Raw genomic sequence first — 22,772 nt, forward strand, 5'->3', positions numbered from 1 at the left:
GCCAATTTCGCCTTTGTACAGTTCAGTTTTTATTATCTTTGCCAAAATCTTAAGCCTTTGTCCTGGCACCATAATTTTATTCACTGATAAACAGCAATGTACATCAATTGGTTCATGTGCAAGAGTGACTTCAACAGTGGTTTGGTTACTTTACTCTCTTCTATGTAGTGTTCCTCATGGAAGTCAGGTACAGCTGCCACTCTATTGTGTCTGATAACAGAGATTTATTTCATCTGCTCTGTTCTGTCTTTATTTTATTCCTCTCCAGGATTTAACCAAGCAGCTGGACGAGGTGACCCAGAACTCAGAAATTGTGGAGATTCGTCAGAAGGAAGCGGAGTGTGAACTAGAGGCAGCCAGAGACAGAGTTCAGCAGCAAGCCACTGAAATACTGCTCAAAGCCAGTAAGACCCCTCTCCTCTTTCATATAGACTTGTATTCTCAATGCTTGTGAATCCTTGCACCGACACTACCCACTAGACACTTCCTCAGCTTGTCGTTCAAACACATCAAACATATCCACTAACAGCTCCCCTCATCCTGGCTGAGGCATCATGGCCTGGAACACTTTAATGGTGTACAGTAATGCTGTATATCTAAGCTCATAGTATTCCCAGTTCTCCTGAGGCAGAGGAAACCATTCTCACATCAATTATACCCAGTTTGTAGTGTGTATGCTTGTGTGCACTCATGTTGGATAAATTGTTGCATGTTAGAATCTGATTTAATTTCTTGTGATGTCTCTCCGTCAGTACTTTGTAGCCTGGTGCAGAATTATGCTCAGCCCATTAGCTCCTTTGAGCTCCTCGTGCCCATTGAGAATGCTTCACCACTTTCCACTGGAGCTGTTTGCATGTGAGGGAGACAAATACAGTCCAGCTGGTGAATATGAATATGACCATCATATATACCATCTTGCATTCCATAGCTCCTGGTATATTTAAACTGGAACAAAGTTTTATTTTTGGTTCCTTTGGTTGGTGGGTTGGGAAGCGTTGTGAGCACTGTGAGCACAATGTGAGCACAATAAAAAATAGAAACAATGGCCAAAGTATGTAAAACGTAAATGTAAAATGTTTTTAGGCCAGCAAAAAAAGGTCGGATAAAATACTCTGATTTGTCTTTGAAATAACTGTTATGTTGATGGATGGTTTCAAATCAGACACAAACAGCCATTTCCTGTGTGAAAGTTCTGTGTTTGTTTGACCCAACCACCACCCTATGCAGATTTTTTCACTCTTTATACATCACCTGACTTGCTCCTTTGCTCCAATCATAATTACTACAGCCACTCGAGGTTGCTGCCAAACAATGGTGATTAAGCAGATTAATTCCTAAGAATTATTGAAAGTCCAGGACTACGGTTAAGTTTAAAATGCTGACACCAGTTTATTTTGTATGTGTTGGCTGTGTTAACAGGAAACCTTCAAGAATGACTATATGCAGATGACATCACTTTCCTCTTTGCATTCTGCTCACATCTGTCGGCTTTCTGTTGCCATAGGTCAGATAAGCAGCCTGCAGGCCACCCAGATGACCCAGGAAGCAGCCATCAGGGACCTGGACAACGAGCGGAGCCGGCTGAAGGACAAAGTGCTGAGGATGGAAGAAGAAAGGGAGTCCCTGCAGAGCCAGAGCCAGGCGCTGGAGGAAAGACAGAGAGAACAGCTCCAGTCCCTGGAGAAGGTGTGTGTGTTTTTGTGTGTTTGCGTGTCCTTTGCTGGTGTGATTTGTATTCACTGCAGACTGTAATAACACTGTTCTGAATAACCAATAAGCCATCAAGATGCTGTGACTAAAGTTTTTGGTAAGACTGTGCAGCCCTGTTTTTCCATCCTTTAAATACGGTCAGTAAAATATTCTGTGCTCATTTTTTGAAGAGTAGGTCCTTACATAAAAAAAAATTCAATTTATAAAACTAAGAAAACTGAAAACAAATGATTGGCATGCATTTTAGGAGTATATATAATATAGAAACATTGGTCTCGGTGTTCCATAATTTCAGACAGAGAAGTCAGATTGCCACATTAAAGATGAGATTTGTTATTTTTATGTCAGAAGTTTGTCTTTTTCCATTTCCATTTTGACCTGAACCCCTCTGTAATCCTCCAAATTCAGCCTTTTGGAGAGAAAAAGCCTAGAAGTAAAAGACCATTTGTTTGAGCTGTGAAGCAATTCTAATACTCACTTGCCCCCAGACTGATTTATTTTCTCAATTCGATTTGGTATGTCCTTCTTTCTTATTTCTTTTAGTTTTGCAACACTGACATTTCTGAGAGTCTACAGAGTAACCCCCTGTGTGCTCTGGTGAGGTTGATGTTTTGCCCAAAGCTGTTCTTTGGAGATGTAAAAGGACTATTTGACTTGAATTATTGATTTAGTTCAGTAAGTTCTTTATAGAGAACACAAAATGTTAAAGTATGAACATAGTAAAGCTGTATAGAATGCAATAAAACTCAGACTCTTTTTGTGTTTTCCTGCTGTGCTTTAGCTTTGCAAACCCCAAGTGCTTCTTTCAGTCATACATGTTATGTATGCAAGAAGTTTGAAATGCCTCGTGGGCAGAAAGGAGCTAACATTGACTATAATCATTAAACTGTTGAAAGGGTCAAACCTGTCGATCACTGCATTAATAAACTTTAAGGGGAAAAAAACGCCCCTCTTTTTAAAAACCAAGAAGCTTAAAGGTCAGATGATTTAAGAAAGAGTGTAGTCAGCAGAGCAACCACAGCCGACGGTAAATGTCAAGTGTTGCTGCTTCATGTGTGTTTTCCCATCCCTTTATCTCTGACATTTGTGCAGTGTAATCCCCTGGGAGCTGCGAGAGTTCTCCCACCGAGCGAGTCTGCCGTGAATTTGAATGTCTTCCTCGGGATAATAGAAGACCTCGCACCACTTAAACTTTATGGCACCTTCCTGTTATGGCGGCAGCAAAGTCCTACAGTGCTCGAGCAATTTCTGACATTAGTGGACTACTCACAGTAATCTGACAATGAGTGTAATGTTGCAGGGTGTTTTTGTTACCCTAAAAATCATTAAATTAAAAAAAATCTGGTGATGTCAGAGTGTGTTTTCCACTGTGAAGTGTTTTACCAACTTCTTTGCAATTAAGGAGCAATTTTTGGAAAAAAGCAACATTAACAAGCTGGGAGGGAAAGAACATTTCAGATAATGTTAGTGGTCTGACTTAATTATAGAACTTGTGGAAAAGTCATTACATTAATGGGAGGCTTTTGGGTTTCTTTTCCCTTGTCTCTTATCAACATTTTCTCTCCGTCCTTTCTTTTTTTTTTCTTTGTCCTCTCACTGCAGAAGGAAGAATTAACCTCCTAAGATGTTTTCATGCCCTGTTGTTCATATTATTCCCCTCAGACTTGTCTGGCCATATGACAACACAGCAGTCTCACTCAGTTTGACCAGTCTGATGGACATTTTCTTGGTAGATTTCCAAAACCACCCTGTGGTTTGGAGCAATTAGTGCAAACCAATATAATCCCTGATGGGAAATTTTTTTTTTTTTCATGTTGTTGCCAAGACTGATATCTTTAATAATCTGCCAGATACTCAGTCGTTTTAAAATGACTGATAAAGGCCAAATAAAGTATATGTTGTATAGGGTTTAAGATGGGCTGTAGTTTATGTTTGTTTATGTTATGTTTGTCATCAATCATATGTTGGACGATGAGTCTCATTGATCAAATTTAATTTTAATGTGCCCTTTCAGGGTGCAGCTGTAATGATTTACAGCATCTATTTGGGTTCAGCAATTGATAAAGGAAAGGTTTATCATACATCACTGATAAACCTGCTAAAAAAGAGCTGTGTACAGGGCTCTGCAGCAAATGAGTATGCATTTCTGTAATTGTAAGCTTTTTTGGTGTGTCACTTTCGCTGTAATGAATAGACATGAAAAAAGGGTTAGTATGTAAGCAGTAGAAAGCAGCATGGAGGCCGGTGAAAACTATATGGCGGTTACTTCTTTTTATATATCTCTTACTTATTCAGTCTATCTTTCAAACCCGGTGCAAACAAATTTGGATTTTTTATTGAGCTCTGCTTGGACGGAAACAGACAGTATTTTGTGGTGGTGTGTCATTGCGTCTTGCTGGTTAAGGGGCTTAAATTAGTAGGTTTCACCAGGAGTTGTGTTTTTATCAATGCCGATCAGATACCCATGACTACTTGACTTTCAAATGCCCATATAAAAATAAGCTTGTACAAGTATGCACAAAAGACAAATACCCATAAAAAGAGAGGCTCTTGACAGAGGCAAAGGAGCAAAATATTACAAAATTGAAGATGTGTTCTTCCAGTTAAAACTTTCCTTTATTCCACATCAATAGTTGAAGCTTATCAACGTCATAGCTTTTAACTATTGCCCTATTTGGATCAAGTAGCCCTTCAAAAATAAGGTGTGTCAGAGTTAGAAGGCTACAGTTGTTTCAGTATGTCAGATAAATATTTAATCAACATTCAAGTGAATATATCCCCTTTTCCACTGCACAAAAAACCCACTAATGTCTGATAACATCTGTTTTTTGTATGTTATGGGAAAAGCTACAATTTGCATTTACACCCGGGTCAAATGACTCTGCAGTAATCACTGGTATTTATCCGCTCAGGCTCTGATGGGCAGTGATAGAAATACAACACCCGGGTGAACTCACTAATTTAAGCCCCTTGACCGAAGCAATGCAATAATGGGGCTGCCACAAAATACCATCACCAAAACTAAGCATGGTGCAACCATTGTTCCAAAGTAGTCAGCACTGAGTTTGAAAGAGATGAATAGAGATGTTAGAGATTTTTTTTTAAGTAACCACCATAACATTTTCACTGGCCTCCATGCTGCTTTCTACTTTTTACTAACCTGTTTTCAGGCCTGTCTGTGACGTCAAGCATGACACATCAGTACAAAAATCAGAAAGTCATACTCATCTGCTGCAGAGCCATGTACACAGCTGTGGTCTACTGGCAATGGGAAAGGAGCGTATAGCCTATATTAGCAGTTTTTTTTTCTTGTGCAAAAAAACCTGTGTACACATGATAATTTTGTATATTAAGTATATCGGACTTGTTATCAGCAGATACCCATTGTTAAAGGACTCAGCTTGGGATCAGGGCCAAAAAATCTTGATTGTGAAATCCCACGCAGTTAGTCTAAATTCACTATCCATATGCATCTTTTATAGCTTGCAATTTTGTAAATGTCAAACACCTCAGTAAAAACAATGACAAGTAGTGCAACTTAAACCTGAAGAATCTGAATGGCCTTTAAAGTAAAGGTTGTATCTTTATGCATGAAAAATGCGTAGTTTCTATTGTCAGCACAATACCATAAGTGTGCTGTAAAACAGAGAAAATGAGAGAGAAACTAAGATACCTACAGCAGATTTTGAATCTTATCTAATTAGTAGTCAGATAATTTTTGTACACACTAGAGCAAACATTCTCACAGAGAGTTTCTTGGCTTACTTTAGGAGACTTTTACTGTGCCTAATGTCAGCTGCAGTAATGGCTATTACTGTTCCCATGTGGCTTTTTTGGCGCAGTTTGGCTAATTAAAATTTTGTTAAACCCATGCAATGAAGAAACAGCTGCTCCCCTGATTAAACGCAAAGTAAATGGGCTGCAGATTATATTTTTATTTTCAGTTTCTCAGAAACGTCGTTGTTTTCTGTGACCTTATCCTTAATTCATGCTGTACCAGAATTCCAATGACAAACCCAACAAGCTGTTGCTGGGTGCAGAGGGCGTTTGTTCTTGCCTGTCTGCTTGTCTGTCTGTGACACAATATATGGCGCTCAGTAACAACTTAAATCAGCAGGACTTCATTCTTTCTCCTCTGTGCCCTCTGAGCCACATCTTTTGGCTGCTATCCATTTCTATATTTCACCTCTTTCTTCTATTATCCCTCCAGTTTAAAATCTATGAGACAGCTCTGTTCTGATTCCTCTCCTTTTAGGCCTGTTCCTCACATACGCGGGTATAGTTAAAAATGTAGCTTTTATCTGTATTTTGACCTTTTGCACACGCAAACCTTGTTTTAGGTCACTGAAAAACTCCTTGCAGAGTGAAGATTATCAGAAACTTTTCAAAAAAACTTAGACAAAATAGTGCTTGCTCTAATGTTGTTAACAGGACTCTTTACATGTTTACACATAAATGTACAGTTACTCATCGAAGATTGAGGAACAGTGGTGTGAGAATGCGTTACAAAGGTCACTGTTCAACAGTTTCTTATATCGCCATGTGTTGGTTTGTAACACTCTTGGCAGCACCTCAATAATGTTTTTCTATTTTCATTCACTCTCAAGATTTTTTCAATAAGTGTTTGTGATGAGATCTTTTTGGAAACTACAGGGGGAGACAGTGTTTTCAAAAATGCATGAGGACAAGGCCTTACTTATCCACAAATATCTATCAAATCACTTATCAGCATGCTCTTAATCATCCCAGTTGACCCCTTACATAAACAGTTATTGTCCAGTCATGGCTTAGCAACTTTAACTGAGCACACCTGTTCTCTCCAGCTTTGGTTTCTCTGCTCCATAACACATAACCCCTTTATCAATAATCCCACATGGAGTCTGGTATAAAATGTTATTTTTCCAGCCTGTTGCGTTTTGGTGCTTCAGGAATAACAAATATGAATGTGGTGAGAATGATAGAACATTTCAGATATAGACAGAGAGGATGCAGGATTGATATCTTGGCTGTCACTTAGTAAACACTGACAATATGGCTGAAAAATACAGCATATGGGATGAATGTCAGCCAAAGCTCTCTCTGTGTTTCATCTATCATAACACCCACATCTAAGCATATTTTTAAAAATGTGTGCACGCTTGCATATTAATGTTGTGTTTGTCGTCAGACCCTGCGTGAGGAGAAAACGTCCCATGAGAAGGAAATGAACAATATGCGAGCTCGAGCCGAAGAGGAGGCCAGCCAGATGAAGGAGAGCCAGGCTCGGGCTCTGGAGGAAGTCGCCAAGAAACACAGAGTGACCCTGGAGAACGCTCTCAACAACGCAGAGAAGGACAAGAACCGCATGCTGGCTGTGAGTATACACACACTCCAAGGTTAGACCGATATACAGGCCGGGTAATCCAATCAGTGTCCTGACCATCTGCAGGTAATAAACCCTACCTTATTCTGAAACATCCTATGCACATGCAGTCATGAAAGTGTTGTATAATGTGTCTGACAAAGTGCATCAGATGGTAAACTCGCCGGGCACAATGAACAAAAATCCATAAAATTAATTTTCAGATTGCTGCATACTTGTGTAATCAGCGTTTATTGCTCAAAGCCGGAGGAAAACGAACAGCTGTATGTTTTAATTGATCCTGCATCTTCAAGCTTGGGGCTCATCTCAAGTCATAAAGATGGTGTCCTTGGGAGGCGTGTTTTCCCCTGCGTGGAAGAAGTGTTGTTCTCTTTATGGACACCAGAGGTGGAAGGTAACAAAGTACATAATTATTGTGGAACTTTACTCAGTTCAGAGGGAAATATTAACTTTTGTACTGCAGTTCACTTTAGTCTGAAGTTACTTCACAGCTTACAAAATTGCAGCAAATCATGTGATCTACTGGACCACATCGATCACTGACAACATTCTCAACATTTTTACTTTTGCTCTTGATACTTTAAATACATTTTATTGGTATTTCTACCACTTTTTTGCCTCAACAAAGATGATAGCCATGGCCAGAGGCATTATGTTTTTGTGTTGTCCGCCTCATTCTCCTGAACACAATATCTCAAAAGCAGCTTTAGGGAATTTCTTTAAATTTGGCACAAACATCCACTTGGACTCAACAATGAACTGATTAAACTTCGGTGGTTAAAGATCACTGTGACCACACAAGACCTGTTTTGCTCTAACTCAAGAATGCATAAACTAGTGTTGATAGAATTTTACACAGATGTCTAGCAGGATAAAGTGATTAAATCATGGATGTATTTCAGTAAAATCTGAATACAACCGTGGGGGCGGGGCCTCGTTCATTCCTATGAGAGCTGCTCAATGGTGCATGAAGCAGAGAAAGCTCTTTTTCTGGGTTTAGAAATGTGAAAAATACCCAGATCTATTGGCCCATAGAGCATTTTTAGTAGAGATTAACAGCAGCCAAACGCTGCTGAGCGCAGTTGAGTGCGGCCAAGTGGTTAACTCCTGCCGGCGGCGCAACCGACTTCTGGATTAGCGCCTCAGCTGGCTTGAATGGCGGTCTAAAAAAATGGTATCATGCGGCTCTTTTAGACTTTCCAAATGTTATCGAACCGGATGGTTTACATCCAGACAGGGATAAAAAACATTTCGCAGGGCCTTTGATGCTCATAAAAAAATGATTTACTGATTTAGAGTCTCTTTCCCCTTGTTAGCAAATGGGGAAAAGTCTGTCTGGGCCAGTGTGCATCATGTGACCGACTCAAACGGTGTAATTCCACTTTCGGCCACTATGTAAATTTTGCATCAATGCATGCCGCACTTCTTGGGGGCTTGGATTGAATGACATTTTTTATCCAAAAGTTCAAAGATCAGTTTAACTGTGACATCATAATGTTATGCAGAAACACTTTTCTGGCCATTACTCAACGTCATAACTCAGGAACAGAAGGGGAGATATTTGATCAGATTCTGAATTAGTGACACTAATCCTGAAACACCTTGAAACTGTGCTGGTTGTGTAGATATTCTGTGCTGCCGAGGGGAAGACGTGAAACATCCAGGTTTAAGAACTTCTTCAGCTTCTTTGCAGCAGCATCCATATTTGAACCATTGTCAGCTGTCAAGGCTACATATGAGTCTGGACAGACGTGGATATAACCTCTACTGCAAGGCAGAAATTCTAGTTCTTAAAGGAGCAGCGTCATAGCTTTGGCAGTATAGAGCAATGAGGTTGCAGGTTGCAACAACCTGGATACCCCCTCCACCCTCTCCTTGTTTACAGCCACTGATGGTGGCCTTTAGGTAATGTTAAAACATGCAAGAACCCAGAGCCAATGTTTGGTTTGTCCCTTTCTGAGATACTACAGAAACATGGGGGTGAGACAAGGCAGACTTCATGAAAGGGGACCAAGGTCAAGGCAACAGCACAAGGCTTTAAATCCAATTTATGCAGTGCCTAAACCATGGGATTACAGCTTTCAGGTTAGTCTTGTGATGCCATTTTGGTCAAAAAACTTTTTTGTATCTATTAAATCAGTAGATACATTTTTAGAGCACTCCCTGCAGAAATGAAGTGTTTCACTTTTGGGATTTGAGCCATTCAATCCAATAATATTTTAAAAAGTCAAGAAGTCACATGACTGAATTCTTTTACTCCTGGTCAAGGTGGCGGAGTGCTAGTGAAGTTGAAGTTAGCCACTCACCCGGTGTAAGTCTCTAGTGCCATCTTTTTTGTCTTCTTGCATAATACATAATACATCTTACTTCTTCCAAAATCTGACACACTGGACCTTTAAGTAAACTGATTAAGCAAAGGAATGTTTTAAGACTTGTATTTTATACTGTATCCTTCTCAATTTCCACTATTGCTGTTGCACAGAATGCACCGCTTACCCACTGTGAATCTGCAAATTGCGATGGAGAGCTGATATTATTAACTAATATAAAATTTATCAGTATGATATTCAGAAATGACTCACTCAAGATTCAAGCTGTCAGCTCTGTTAGTGTCTCTGGATTTGCCGCCTGCCAAAACATTTTGACCTGTCACACCACCACCGTCTGTTGATGTTACAAAATATTTGTTAATTAATGAGTGGTGATTTTGGATGACAGACAAATGTTTTGACCACAGTCATATTGTGTGTGTATGAAGGTGTATTGACTCTTACACTGACACCGGTGCCCACGCTAAAAATATGATTTATAAAGTCTATCCACAGTCCTCTACTGTTGCTGTTGCTGCTCATTAAGTTGTTTAGAACAAAGACAGAGACAGCAGCATTCATTTACTTCCCAACAGACACTCTGCAAGCTGGTTGAGGGATTTTAACGGGTAACCGGTCGCAAGCCTGCCTCTCTAACCTCTGAGCTGCCTCCACATTGTTCACTGACTATACCATCTGTTACAAGAGCTGAAAAGAAGACATGAGCTCTGTTCGCCTTGAGACTCTGAGTTGTAAAATTGTGTGTCTAATGAAGGTCAAAATATTGTTCCTGAAACACTCTGTCTTGATATGAATGAAGTTACTGAAGGAAATGCATTTGGCATATGAATGCAGGTAATGCCCTTATGTTATCGTTCACTCAGAAACACCTCCGATCACTTTTTCCCAGTCTGTTAAAAAACAAGTTTTCAGTTGGTAACCTTGACTGTAAAAGTTGGTATGCAGAGAAAATGAGCACCAATGTTCATGTTTCTCTCTCTTTTTCAAAGGTATATTATGCAGGATTATAGTTTACTATTTGTATATGCCACTAGCACAAGTAAAATTAAAAATCCAATTCCAGATTCATTCTCATTTGGTGATTTGCCTCACTATATTTGTATTTTTGGGTTGTCCATCCGTCCATTTCTTTCTTATGAAAGCGATATCTCAAGAACACCTTGAGGGAATAACTTCAAATTTCACTTGGACTTAATGATGAACTGGTTAGAATTTGGTGATCAAAAGTCACTGTGAACTTGTGTCCGTCTCATGTTCTTGAACATGATATCTTAAGAACACCCTGAGGGGATTTTTTCAAATTTGGCTTCAACGTTCAGTTGGACTCAACAAATTCATTAGAATTTTATTTCATGTTTTCATTGAGGGAGACAAATGCATTCCCCACCCCACTCAAAAAAAAATCTATGCCTGTAACTCAGAGAGATTACTTCTGTATGAGTCTACGCATTGTTTTTAGGAAAATCCTGTATCGTGTCTCTTAAGCTTTTCCAGGGGACAAATGGGCAAAATGACAGGGCGCCAAGGGCCAGTCGCAGCAGCCCCCTACATGTTTCTAGTATTTTAGGACATTTTTAGGATTCAAGGGCGTTTCTAGGATTTTAGAACATTTCTAGGATATTAGGATGTTTCTCAGATTTTAGGACATTAGGTGCCTAGCTTTGACCTCTGTCAGGGGGTGCATGGGATCCTCCACTGGCACTTTTTATAAACAAGCTCTATTTTGATGCAGTTTTGTGCCCTCTGGCACCTTATGTATCATGCAAATCCAAAAGTACCAAAGTAATTTCCAGTGTCAGTCACCCTTTTTGTGACTAGATTTGGCCGTAAATGGAGTATCCTTAAATTTGGTAGAAACCTGGAGACTGGGTAAAAGAATACCTTAACATGATTAAGGAAAGCAGCTATATTGATTGTCTACTATAGACAACATCTGGTTTCTTTTAGACTCTTTTTGCTGTAAACATAAGAGTGAGAGGAGCTTTGCATGGCCTCATTAAGAGAGATTGAACTGTGTTTAATCTTTAACAGTGATATCAGTGGAAAAGATTATGATATGGTATAAGTTAATTTCTGCTGAACGAGGAAAGGATACAGTTTCAAACAGACTAAGAAGCCATTTTCAGGGAATGCTTATGGCTGGACCAGCAGGATTTATCATATTTAAAAGGACCCTCAGGTTATGGCAATTTTTATAGAACACATCATGGGGAGCCAAGAAGTTATTTTGTAGTTTATTTGCCTCCAAACTTTATCCACATAGCCTGCATTTCCACAATTGTGTGATTATTATAACCAAAGCAGAGCTTTGCCTTTACTGCAAAAAACTTTTAAAAAATACCTAAATGCTGTTACTTTTAAAAAAAATATTGATCAGCTCCTCAGTGCAGGAAAAATAAGTCGGTGAAGCTGATGCTTAAAGTCACACACTCCTGCATCCTCTGATATCATGTGAGCAAGAGCAAAACCAGCAACAATTTCCAAAGGTGTGACTGTAGTGAATGAGGTTTGGGATTAGTAATCTCTGCACAGGGTGATATAAAAGAGCACATGCTGATATTGAAGTCTAGAGTTACTACATCACATAGACACATAACAATTGACAGGAGCTCAGACACCTGCAGTTTGTTTAGGTTGTCTATTGACTAAAACACATCAAAAAGAGATATAACAGTGAGTTGGAAATTGGCAAAGGAGGAAATGCAGCCTACAGACGTGGGAGCTCATTTATATTTATCCCTCATAAATGTCATCCAGAACACCTCTGAGCTCACATAACCCGGGCTGGTTGAAATGTGAATAACCCAGAAGAGCTTCTGACGCTGATATAATGTTACAAAAGAGATTCAAAAAAGACAAATGGAAATGAATTCTCAATGAAAACAGAGTTTGGAGATGTGGTAGCTGCTGGGAGCCACATGTGGACGCTATATGCGGCCTGAATGATGACTCACGCAGGTTACAAGACGCTCTTAGGTGCTATTTTTGGGGTGATACTAAAACTGCTACTACACACAGAGGCACACAAATGCTTCGGCATGCTGTTGTGCAGGAGACAATAAAGTACTAATTAGATTAATACACTACCTACACATGTGAGGAAGTGTGGAAATGCACAAGAAAAGAATGCATTTTTTTTTAGATTAAAAAAATGTATAAAAATGGTGCAGAAATTGAACTTTTTTGTGCTTTTAGGACATTCATACCTCACATTTTGATATTTGTCTCTTTAGCTGACAACATAGATTTTTTTTAGAGTTTATAAAGGCAAGATGAATATGTGAGTAACTATGTTGAGCACCAAAATGTGGGAGTTTTGACATTTAAATGGTTGCAGGACCCTAACATTTAAATGTGTATTCCTGCTTGTTCGCTGATGACATATACTGCACATAAAACTGTGAGTGGAGAGTATAAAGTGAGTAAAGTAATCAAAATTAGGACAAAATGGGGCGCCTGATGGCTCAGTGGATAGAGTGGCGCCCCATGTACAGAGGTTGTGACCTTGCTGCAGCAGCCCTGGGTTCGAGTCCGTCCTCGGCCCTTTGCTGCATATCGCCCCCTCTCTCTCTCTTCCCCTTTCACACTCACACTGTCCTGTCAATAAAAGGTAATAAAAGCCCCCAAAAAATAATCAAAAAAAAATTAGGACAAAATGATGGGAAGGCAAAAGAGATTGATGTGGCTTTGGCTGAAGGATGTGAGTCTTACAGCCAGTGTGTGTGCGTTTGTGTGTGCGTGTGTGTGCGTGTGTGTCTAAAACGTCCTGCATAAATATTTCACTGCTTCTTACTTAGCACAGTGTGTGGTGACCCTAACAGGGCTTAAGCTCATACATATGGTGTACACCCACTTCTTAGATGCCGCTTTTACGCTGCGTGTCTACTGCATATTCTATGGTATATATTTTTACTCCTTGGGAGGAGCATGAGAGTTTCTGTTTGGGAACCAAAGAGGTTTATTTCTTCTTCCTTGGCAAAAGCAGTGAATTTCTCTTAAAGGTACTTAAAAAAACAGTTAATTTGTATTATTAGTATTCCTGTGATCTTGAACATTCCTACTTTGTTTTTTGAACATGAACCAGACGACCCAGAAATCTAAATTTCAAAAAGAGATGAATTCTGAAAATGCACAAGGCAGCCTCAGAATGGAAACGCTTTTCCACTGTGATGCATGTTCAAATCTGCAGTCTGTGGCACAGTGTCAGAGGTGCTAGTTGAACTCTGGTCATCTTTGAGGCTGTAGTTCTTTGTATTTGATTGACTAACTCAACTTAATATTCTAATTATTGCAGCATTATTTTTGTATTTTATACAGTATCACATAGACTGTATAATAAAGATGGATGACATTACAGCTCCCCAAAAGGTAATAGGTCATAAACTCCAGCCTTTTCTTTGGATGAGATATGGGCCAGACTAAATAATAAAAGTACATGTCAAATCATTTTTCCCCAAAGATGGTTTCGTTCATTTTAGGTACATTATGATACACTGATGTATGTTCAACAGTGTTAGGGGTAACAACACTGTAACAACACTAATATATTACTTTTTAGAAGTAACCAGTCAAGGCGTTACAGGATTTAGGGTAATACTGTTACATTTACAATGTAAAAACACAGTGAAATATAAATGAATGAAAACAGAAATAAATAAAAACAAAAAAAAGTTTTATTTTCAAATTAAGGAGCCACAACTTTGAAAAAGCATAATTTCTATTACAGATATTAAAACGAGATGATATGGGATTGATGGAGGATATTGGTGACCTCAAAGTTTAATTTCAGGTACCTACTGACCACACTGATCCCAACAAAACAACCCACACAAATGTAAAGGTACCAGCTTATTTCTGTGTTTGTGTGTTTTGTTTTGTTTTTTTTTTATTTTATTTTCAAGTAATTTTTCGTAGCTTCACTAATTTATTGCTGATGAATGGGCCATTCGTCTTTAGTTGCTTATTGCCTTCTTCCCATGTTTTTGAAAGAAATCTAGTCAATTCATTCAAGTTTCAAAGGGGTTAAAGAAGCAAATAAACCAATCTGACTGCAGCTCCACACAAATGATGCACTTGTTCCCTCTTAGGGTTCAAATAGCATCAAATACCTACATTTCCAGTACCATAACAGCTTTTGTATCTGGTGTGGGACAGTGAAAGTGTCCCCAAGGATTAAAAAGCGGGTCCTGGGACTGGTTTAATGAGCCTGAGGTCTAGTTGTTCCAGACCGCTAATTTGACTGTAGCCGAGGCATTCAGCTCCACCAGCCTGAAATAGCCTCGCGATGATGCCTAATCTCCACAGGGTCCTTTATTCCAGTCACACACGGCCATGTGGAAGCAAGTTATCAAATATTCTCTTGCATCAAAGTTGCATAATGAGGACGTGTTTTAAATGATATTCCTCAGTGGACTCGATCTCAGCTGACAGCTACATTAAGAGAAGAGCGTTATGCATTTCTGTAGTTATCAGATATGAATTCCATATGCAGACTCTCTTGCCCTGTGTGAATTTCATGGCCTCGTATTCCCTCCTTCTTACATGCACAATAATATTCCATTGTTCACTGCTGGTTCACTGCAAGTGTTGGTGCAGAAATGTCCCGGTTGAACGAGCGACAGGGTGTCGGCAGCTCACTCCTCATTCCTTCACCGCTGCTCTATTTTTAAACTTTTCTGCAAAATCACGGGGGCAGACAGATGAGAAAAAATGCCTCTTCATCCCTCCATTTCTCATCATTTGATTCTTTTGTCTGATCCAAGTTTCATCACGTCTAGTTAATCATCTTTTCTTTCATCACCTCTATTCTTATATCGCTTTAACTTATAATGAGAGTTGTCTGTGAGACGGCCGGGTTTGGAATTTAAATGAACAGGTCTGCTGCACCTCGGTCTCGCCCCTCTATACTGAGAGGCAAGGTATGACAGGAATCCTGATGTGTCATATTAGATTCCTCCTCATCTGACTCTGTCTGCGTCTGAATCGACCAGTGAAGATTCCTGCTATCATGTCCTTGATACCATCAAAAGTCACCTTAAGTGTCACTAAAGATTTCTGCAAATTTTATCTTAAAATTAGGTGGAAATATAATTTTTGATTAAATTATTATAATTCATAGTTGGGATTTGGGTGTTTGATGTGATACACCTGCGGAAATACAGTGACAGGGTCTCGCTAAGGTTGAGACCTTCTTCCAAATTCACATATTGTGGTGTCAAGAATGAACACAGGTAGAAGTTCTTGTGTGAGATGATCAAGGATTTGAAGCTGTTGCACCCTATTTATGATTAAGACATTTAGTAGCAATAATATCACTTCAGAGAGCTCCTATGGTCACGTAATTCCTGAAAAAGTTATAAAATTAGAAAAGTGTTTTGGAGAGGTTTTGAAAATGCATTGTATTGGCCACTGTTATGGATGTATAAATGTACTGATACACTATGTTGGGTCATTATCCACTTGGACGGGGAAAGCTTCACAATGGGACAGTGATCAAGCTTGATTTGTTAGGGTGTCATGCACTTACATACTTACATACTTGTAATTTTGTTTTTTAAACTGTGTTTAAAAAATGACTAATAAATCTACCTTCCTTCTACCTGCTACCTTCCACTTTTAGGTTCAGGCAAGGTTGCAGCACAATTATTAGAGAATTTTGATTTGATTATAAGTTTGATTTAACAAGAAATGTACAATATGTGTCAAAATTATACTCCAATTCATGTCAAATTGCAATTGACATCTGTCTATAGTATATATGATTTTTCTATCCCCCAAAAGGGGGAATGTTTAATCACCAAGTAAAGTTACTAAGCGCTAACATTTTGCTTATCCACAAATTCCTCGGAAGTGCGTGTTTAATAATGTATGACTGTATTGCATTATAGGCCAACCGATTTTAAACTACTTAAAGTCAAGGAAATGAAAGAAAGTAAAGTGAAAAAGTTTTAAAAATTAATTGGTAAAAATGTGTGGGAACCCTGATCCCAGTCATTGACTCACCATAGCAAAAATGATTGGCATTTCCAATTTCAACACAATCTAGAGTACAGCTTTTCATTTGAATTGTTCTGTCACACTTTCTTTACTAATTTAAAGTATGTCATGTTTTGTAGATAATGCAGGACAAAGTGTTTAAAGCACTTACTGTCTGAAGTTAATGTGCCATGGGCATTTCAAAACAATTCTTAAAGATGATGATATGGATGGATGTTTTCATTTTGCATCGCAGATAGTTGATGACTGAATTGATTCGTCGACCCAGATCGATGGATTGTTACACCCCTACAAGTTGCCAAAGATTAGAGACTGTAGGGAATACGTCAACACTTACAAAAAGTTAGCACAGCAGGTAACAACAAAGCAATTTAGAATTAATGTAATTCATTCTAGAGCAGACTACGCAACATGTAGAAATAGTAAAAAAAAAATGGAAGTTAGTGATTTTTGCCTGAAACCCATCGAACCAGTAGATTCACAATCAAGGAATAGTCTCAAGCAAAGCTTCTGTGAGGACCTGTGGGAGCAGAAAGCTTCAGGCGAACGGTAGATCGGACAGATCTTGATGTAGCTGGGGATTTCATGGCAGCCTCGAGGTGGGCAGGTACTGGCCCCGTTCTTGGCTTTATTGGGGTTGCATAAGGGTGTGAAACTATTGCGTGCAACCAAAGGGAGCTGGTTGGTAGGGAAAACAGCAGCGGACTGACATTTGCAAATGCAATAACATTTTGAGGCTAATCTGAGATCCTTTGTACCACACTGTACCAAAATGTTTTACAGATGAATATTTGTGTCAGTCAGTATATTCTCTTCTCACAGTTATTACCCTGCCAACAAAGAAACTTCCTCCATTCTGCGGCTTGTGAAATACAAGATGTTATTAAGCATTTCACATGAATTATTGTGATTTCGCACACTTTCCCCCATTCAGATGAATTTCCGTGAAGTTCCATTCACTCTCATGGAACTGTGTCACAGCAGTCAATAAACTGAATGGGTTTTTTTTACGGCATTACAAAGTCCATCCTCCTGTGTAATGAATAATGGTTGCAAATTTCATTTGACATTACAGCAATTTCCCTCAGCTCTAATTGTCCTTGGAAAGCAGCAATCATTGCACGCTATAACAGAAATCGTTTCCCATTAATCAGTCGGCATAATAAGCTTTATTATTGTAACAATGCTGGAGCTCTCTCTCTCTCTTCTCTGTCAAGGACAATGAAATAGTCTGAAGTATTTTTAGAAATTTTGCACAGATGAATGCGGTGACTCTAATGTCAATGTGAGAGCAGCAAGCTCGGGATCTGCACCACAGTTGAGGAAATACTCCACATATATGAAGGATTTGAGTTGTCAGAGTCTATGTCCATCTTCAGTCTCTGTCTGGAAATAAATCTGTCAACATGAGCCCCCAACACACCCACTTCCTGTTTTTAGCCATGCTAGTGGCATGTGTGTATTTGAGAATCACATGCAATACACTGTGAGTACTAATGAAATGCATCTTGGTTTCCAATAAAAATATGCACAACTTTATTGGTCCGGGACATGAACTGTTTCACTCGATGTGAATTACTGATCCAGGCACAGAAAACTTTCCTCTGAAAGGGGACCTATTATTTACATTTTCAGATTCAAGCTTTTATTGAAGATTTCTACTGGAACGTTTTCACATGCTTAATGGTCAAAAAACACTTTATTTTCCTCATACTGCATGTGCTGAAACACCTGTATTCACCCTCTGTCTGGGACTCTGTTTTAGCACCTGTCTTTTTAAGCCCACCTCCTGAAAAAGTCTAGTATGCTCAGACAGCACTGTTGTTGCAGCCAGGGAATGACTATTTAGTAAAGTGGGACTTCTTATTGTGCAGCAGGAATATGATCTGAAATTGGTGACAAATCAACAATATCGGCACAGAGATGACATGTTACCCTGACATTAGCACATAGCTACATGTAGCAGTGTTCTTGCAGCCAGTCAGTGGCTGTGTTGATCACTAAGAATATGATCCAAAATGGGGAAAAATTAACATCAGCAACCAAGATTACATGTTACCCTGATGTTAGCATATAACTTACATGTAGCAGTGTACTTGGAGGCAGGCAATGACTGTACATAATGGCTCTTTCTCTCATGAAAAATCCACAATTTCTTAACATGACTGGACATGTTTGAGCAAGACTGTGAATCACAAACAGGGAGAAATAAAAGTTGGCAACTAAGATTACACGTTTTCCTCACGTTAGCATGTAGCTTAATGTAGCAGTGTATGAAATTTAAACACTTGCAGCAGACAACAACATGAAAAAAATCTGCAGAGATCTGATGTCATCTTTCAGTTAAAGTAAATGAAAAACAGAGTTTTCAGAACAGTCTAAAGCCTGAGGTTTTTGCTCAAATGGATTAACTTTACATATGATTGCCTCATTATTTGAAACTTTAATGCGAACATCTGACATTGTAATATGACAGAAAATAGGAAATGCATAATAGGTCCCCTTTCATTTCCTTTTTGATGCTCTTTGGCTTTTCTGGCCCACTTGTTTTTAACAGATGTATGTTTCTGGTTGGTTTCCACAGGAGCTGGAGCAGCAGTTTGAGAGGGAGCGCCTCTCACTGGAGGAGCAGAAGACGATTCTCAGGCAGCAGCTGGATGAGCTGAGAGAGGAGCTGACCTCCAAACTCACTGCAGCCAATGAGGAGGTAGGACTTCTACAAATTTACATTTGTACATTTGGACTATACCCTCAGAAATGCAGTTGTTTTGTACTTAACCATAAAAAACATCTAATTTTGAGTTTCATATTCCTTTCTTGAGCATTGATTTAGTTAAGTTAAGCTTTCGATCACAATAAATGATCTTCATCACCAGATGGAGTTTGCTTATTTATCATGAAATTGTTGATGCTCATATTTCCATTTTTCAAGCCACTTTAAGAAGTCCCTGTCCATGTTGCCATAAAAGTTGAGATTTAGTTTTCATCAATCTGTTGAGAAGATCATGTGATATGATTCAAAACTCCAGAACAGCTTCTAAATGGTGATATTGTTTGCTAAATGTTGTTTGTAATGAATTTCTCATTCACTAATCACTTCTTGTTGGTAAGTCACCTCCAAAAAATAAAAATAAAAATGTAGTCTGCGTCAGTAATAATGTGTGTGACTCGAATAAGAAATAAATGCTAAAGAGTATTTACCCTTTGAAAGATGAAGTAAACTGTATTTTCCGTCTTTTTTCCAGCTGAAAAATGCGATGATGGTCACAAATGCATAGCTCCCATCTTTCTTTAAAGACACATTTGAATGACCTGGATGGAAAATAAACTGTAAAAACAAACAGAGCCCAAGAGTTATAGCTATTTAGCATTCCAAAAATAAATAGCTTATAGCTCATTTTATCTCAGTACTTTTTACTGAGATTGTTAGTTACACTGAAAAATGTTGAAAGAGTGTAAGACAGAAACACACTCTTTTCTCACAAAGGTTTGTTTAATCCACTCCCTGCTCTTTTAAGTATTGTTTTCCTGTGATAAACTCACAGTCACGCTGTGTTTATGCACTCCTCAGTTGTATTGTGCTTTTAACATCAAGATAAATTAATACATGATGCATTGCAAAACTATGTTGCCACGTTGGCAAAAAATATATGGGCCTAGCTCATTTAAAAATCTGAAACAGAAATGGTTATTGAATGCATTTTTGATGGAAATTCCACCTCGCTGAGCATAAAATGCTGATGTAGTTTCAAGGTTGCTGCCACTCTGAGATACAGCCTGAAGTGCAACAGAGTGGAGGTTGTGAATATAGTTTATTCTGTGTCTATCTCTCCGTCTGTTTCTCCTCCCCGCAGGTGGTGCGGCTGCAGGAGGAGGTCCTGCAGGGGGAGCAGGACATCGGAACAGCTGAGGGACAGATCTCTACCCTGAAGGAGGCGCAGGACAAACTGCTGGAGGAGCTGGATGCAACCAGAGCCCGACTGAGAGAGACCAGCAACCTGCTGACTGCACTGCAGGTCAGCACTAACAAACAAACACATGCACATTTGTCTTTTCTGTTCTTGTGAGGAGAGTCTTTGATGAAAATGCATCCTGTAGCACCAATACTTGACTATCAACAACATGCCTAACCTCAAAGCTCAAAGGGGAAGTTCTGTACTTTTGAACCATTTTTCTCATGTTTTTAAGTCTAAGTGACAAATCAAGACAATGAATTGGTCCAATACTGAGAGACCAAAACAGCTGCAATGAAATCCCTACCGGCAACTGTCAATTTATGTCCACTTCAAGTGCTTGTTTTTGCCACTGACAGGCTCAGATTATTATCACAAGTGTCTGACAACATAAAATGGAAAGTTATGTATAAAGTGTATGATTATATTTTTTGTGTTTTTGAGAATATGTAATATGCCAAGAAAAGAAGTGTCTGACAACATTATGGAAAGGATCCCTCGACAAAGAAATTCAGTGTTGTCATTCTGAAATCTCATAGACTTTTTAACATTGTCGAAATAGACTAAATATTCAGCCATGATATTAATAGTATTTTAGATAACAATAAGCTACAGTTTCTGTCTTCCTGTCACTCCTCTCTCAAACTCTCACTCTCACTTTTACCATTGTTTTTCAACAAGTCACCTCTTGCAAAATTTCAGAATGAGACCTCTCCTTGAGCGAGACTGGGTCACAATAACAAACAGATCAGGGAAAGGTAAGGGAAAATGTGTTGTCAGACACTTCTAATAAAATTCTCATTTTGTCAGTAGCAAAAAAAGCACTTTTCATCATGGGTCCTTGAAAAGTCATGGAAAAGTTTTATAATTTTGTCCGTGAAAATGCGTGGGAACCCTGCATCCAGAATATAACCGATTTGGTCAACTCATACTATGTCTGCGGAATATTTCACAGTAATATTAAAAGATATTTGTAATCTTGTTCTCGATCTATCTTTGAATCATTTCAGTCCTACGATGTAGACTTGACCAGAGTGGGTTTTTGAAAGACTTCCATGTCACCACCGTTTTGGATTGACACTGCCAATAGCTACACTTTGTGTTGGCTGTCAGCAATGTTACTGCAAAAGGCTTTAACCTTTTTTCACGCTACAGAAAATTCAAAAAGTTTTCAGAGCTGCCTAAAGAAATGGATTCTTGTCTGGGCGGAAAAAACCTCTGAGCATTTAGACTACGATGGGTCTGTCCGTCTGCTCGTCTGTCTGTCTGTCTGAGTTTGACTGACTGTCTGTCCATTTCTCAGGGAGAGTTAGAGACCCAACAGCGTCATCATGAAGCCAAACTCATCACCACCAAAGAAGAAGAAAAACTTAAGATGGACAAGATGGCTCTGGAGCTGGAGCTGAAATGGACTGAAACACTCAGGTAGGGGTGTGTGTGTGTTTGTGTGTGTGTGTGTGTGTGTGTGTGTGTGTGTGTGTGTGTGTGTGTGTGTGTGTGTGTGTGTGTGTGTGTGTGTGTGTGTGTGTGCGTGCGTGCGTGTGTGCGTGTGTGTAAGTGTGCGTGCGTGTGCGCATGCATGTGTATCTGGGAGGGGAAGATAGAGTAACACTCACTGTCTTCATCCTGTCTTTTAACAAAGAGGGACCATGAAATTAAGAGTGGATGGGAAATGGAAGTCTCCCTGTTTCCCTATTTTCGTTTCTCACACTTACTAGAATGCACACACACACTCACACAGGTCATTGAGCTCACAGTATTGACCGTGACAGAGCATTATCCTTGGAGGGCTCTGCAACTCCTCAGCTCGATCCAGTGTTAAAGCCCCCAGCTCAAAGTCTCTGGTAACGTCCACAGACCTTTTGAAGTGTTATTATTCAAAAAACCTCAAAGAATGAAATTGACTGTTTTGAGGTGTGAACTGATGTACTTTCACACAGTAACATCGGCAGCCTGTAATTGACTCTATTAGAGTTTATCTCAGCATTAAATTGTATCTAGATGAGCAAAAACTGCAGAAAGCTCTTCCACTTATTTTGTCTTTTTATGCTAAAGTGACTGGAGACGGTGTTGAGTGCATGGATACTGTTTGAGCTCATTTGTAGTAATGAAGAAGTGTGGCTGCGAATGTGTGCTTTAAATCATAAGTGAATGAGTGTACATACTTAGATTAGCAGCTAACAGCTATTCATTCGGATACGTTGGGGCATATATACACGTGCCCCAACGTATCTGAATGAATATGCATGTATATATATATATTTATATCTGTCACACATTACAAAAAGCAAGCAAAGTTGGATACATGAACATGTGCAATTGTCTAAAACAGTTTCATTGATTAGAGTGCTGTTTTCTCGATTCTTTACAATCGACTTAAATTCCCCAAAGGTTATCAGCTCAGACAATTTCAGGTCCTTC

The 22,772-nt window shown here is 39.1% G+C and overlaps 1 protein-coding gene across 4 annotated transcripts in view; it reads left to right on the plus strand.

Moving 5' to 3' along the window:
• fam184ab (family with sequence similarity 184 member Ab) overlaps window positions 1-22,772 on the plus strand; it is a 204,670-nt gene that overhangs the window by 111,026 nt on the left and 70,872 nt on the right. For all 4 annotated transcript variants that reach the window (XM_088089446.1, XM_088089448.1, XM_042503815.2 and 1 more), the window contains 6 exons: window positions 269-404; window positions 1,505-1,686; window positions 6,878-7,063; window positions 18,983-19,105; window positions 20,253-20,414; window positions 21,655-21,776. In XM_088089446.1, coding sequence (XP_087945572.1) covers window positions 269-404; window positions 1,505-1,686; window positions 6,878-7,063; window positions 18,983-19,105; window positions 20,253-20,414; window positions 21,655-21,776 — 911 coding nt within the window. The remainder of the gene's footprint in view (window positions 1-268; window positions 405-1,504; window positions 1,687-6,877; window positions 7,064-18,982; window positions 19,106-20,252; window positions 20,415-21,654; window positions 21,777-22,772) is intronic.

The sequence above is a fragment of the Plectropomus leopardus genome, chromosome 16, assembly GCF_026936395.1.
Source record: "Plectropomus leopardus strain MGB_pleo_1.0 chromosome 16, ASM2693639v1, whole genome shotgun sequence".
Lineage (NCBI taxonomy): Eukaryota > Metazoa > Chordata > Actinopteri > Perciformes > Serranidae > Plectropomus > Plectropomus leopardus.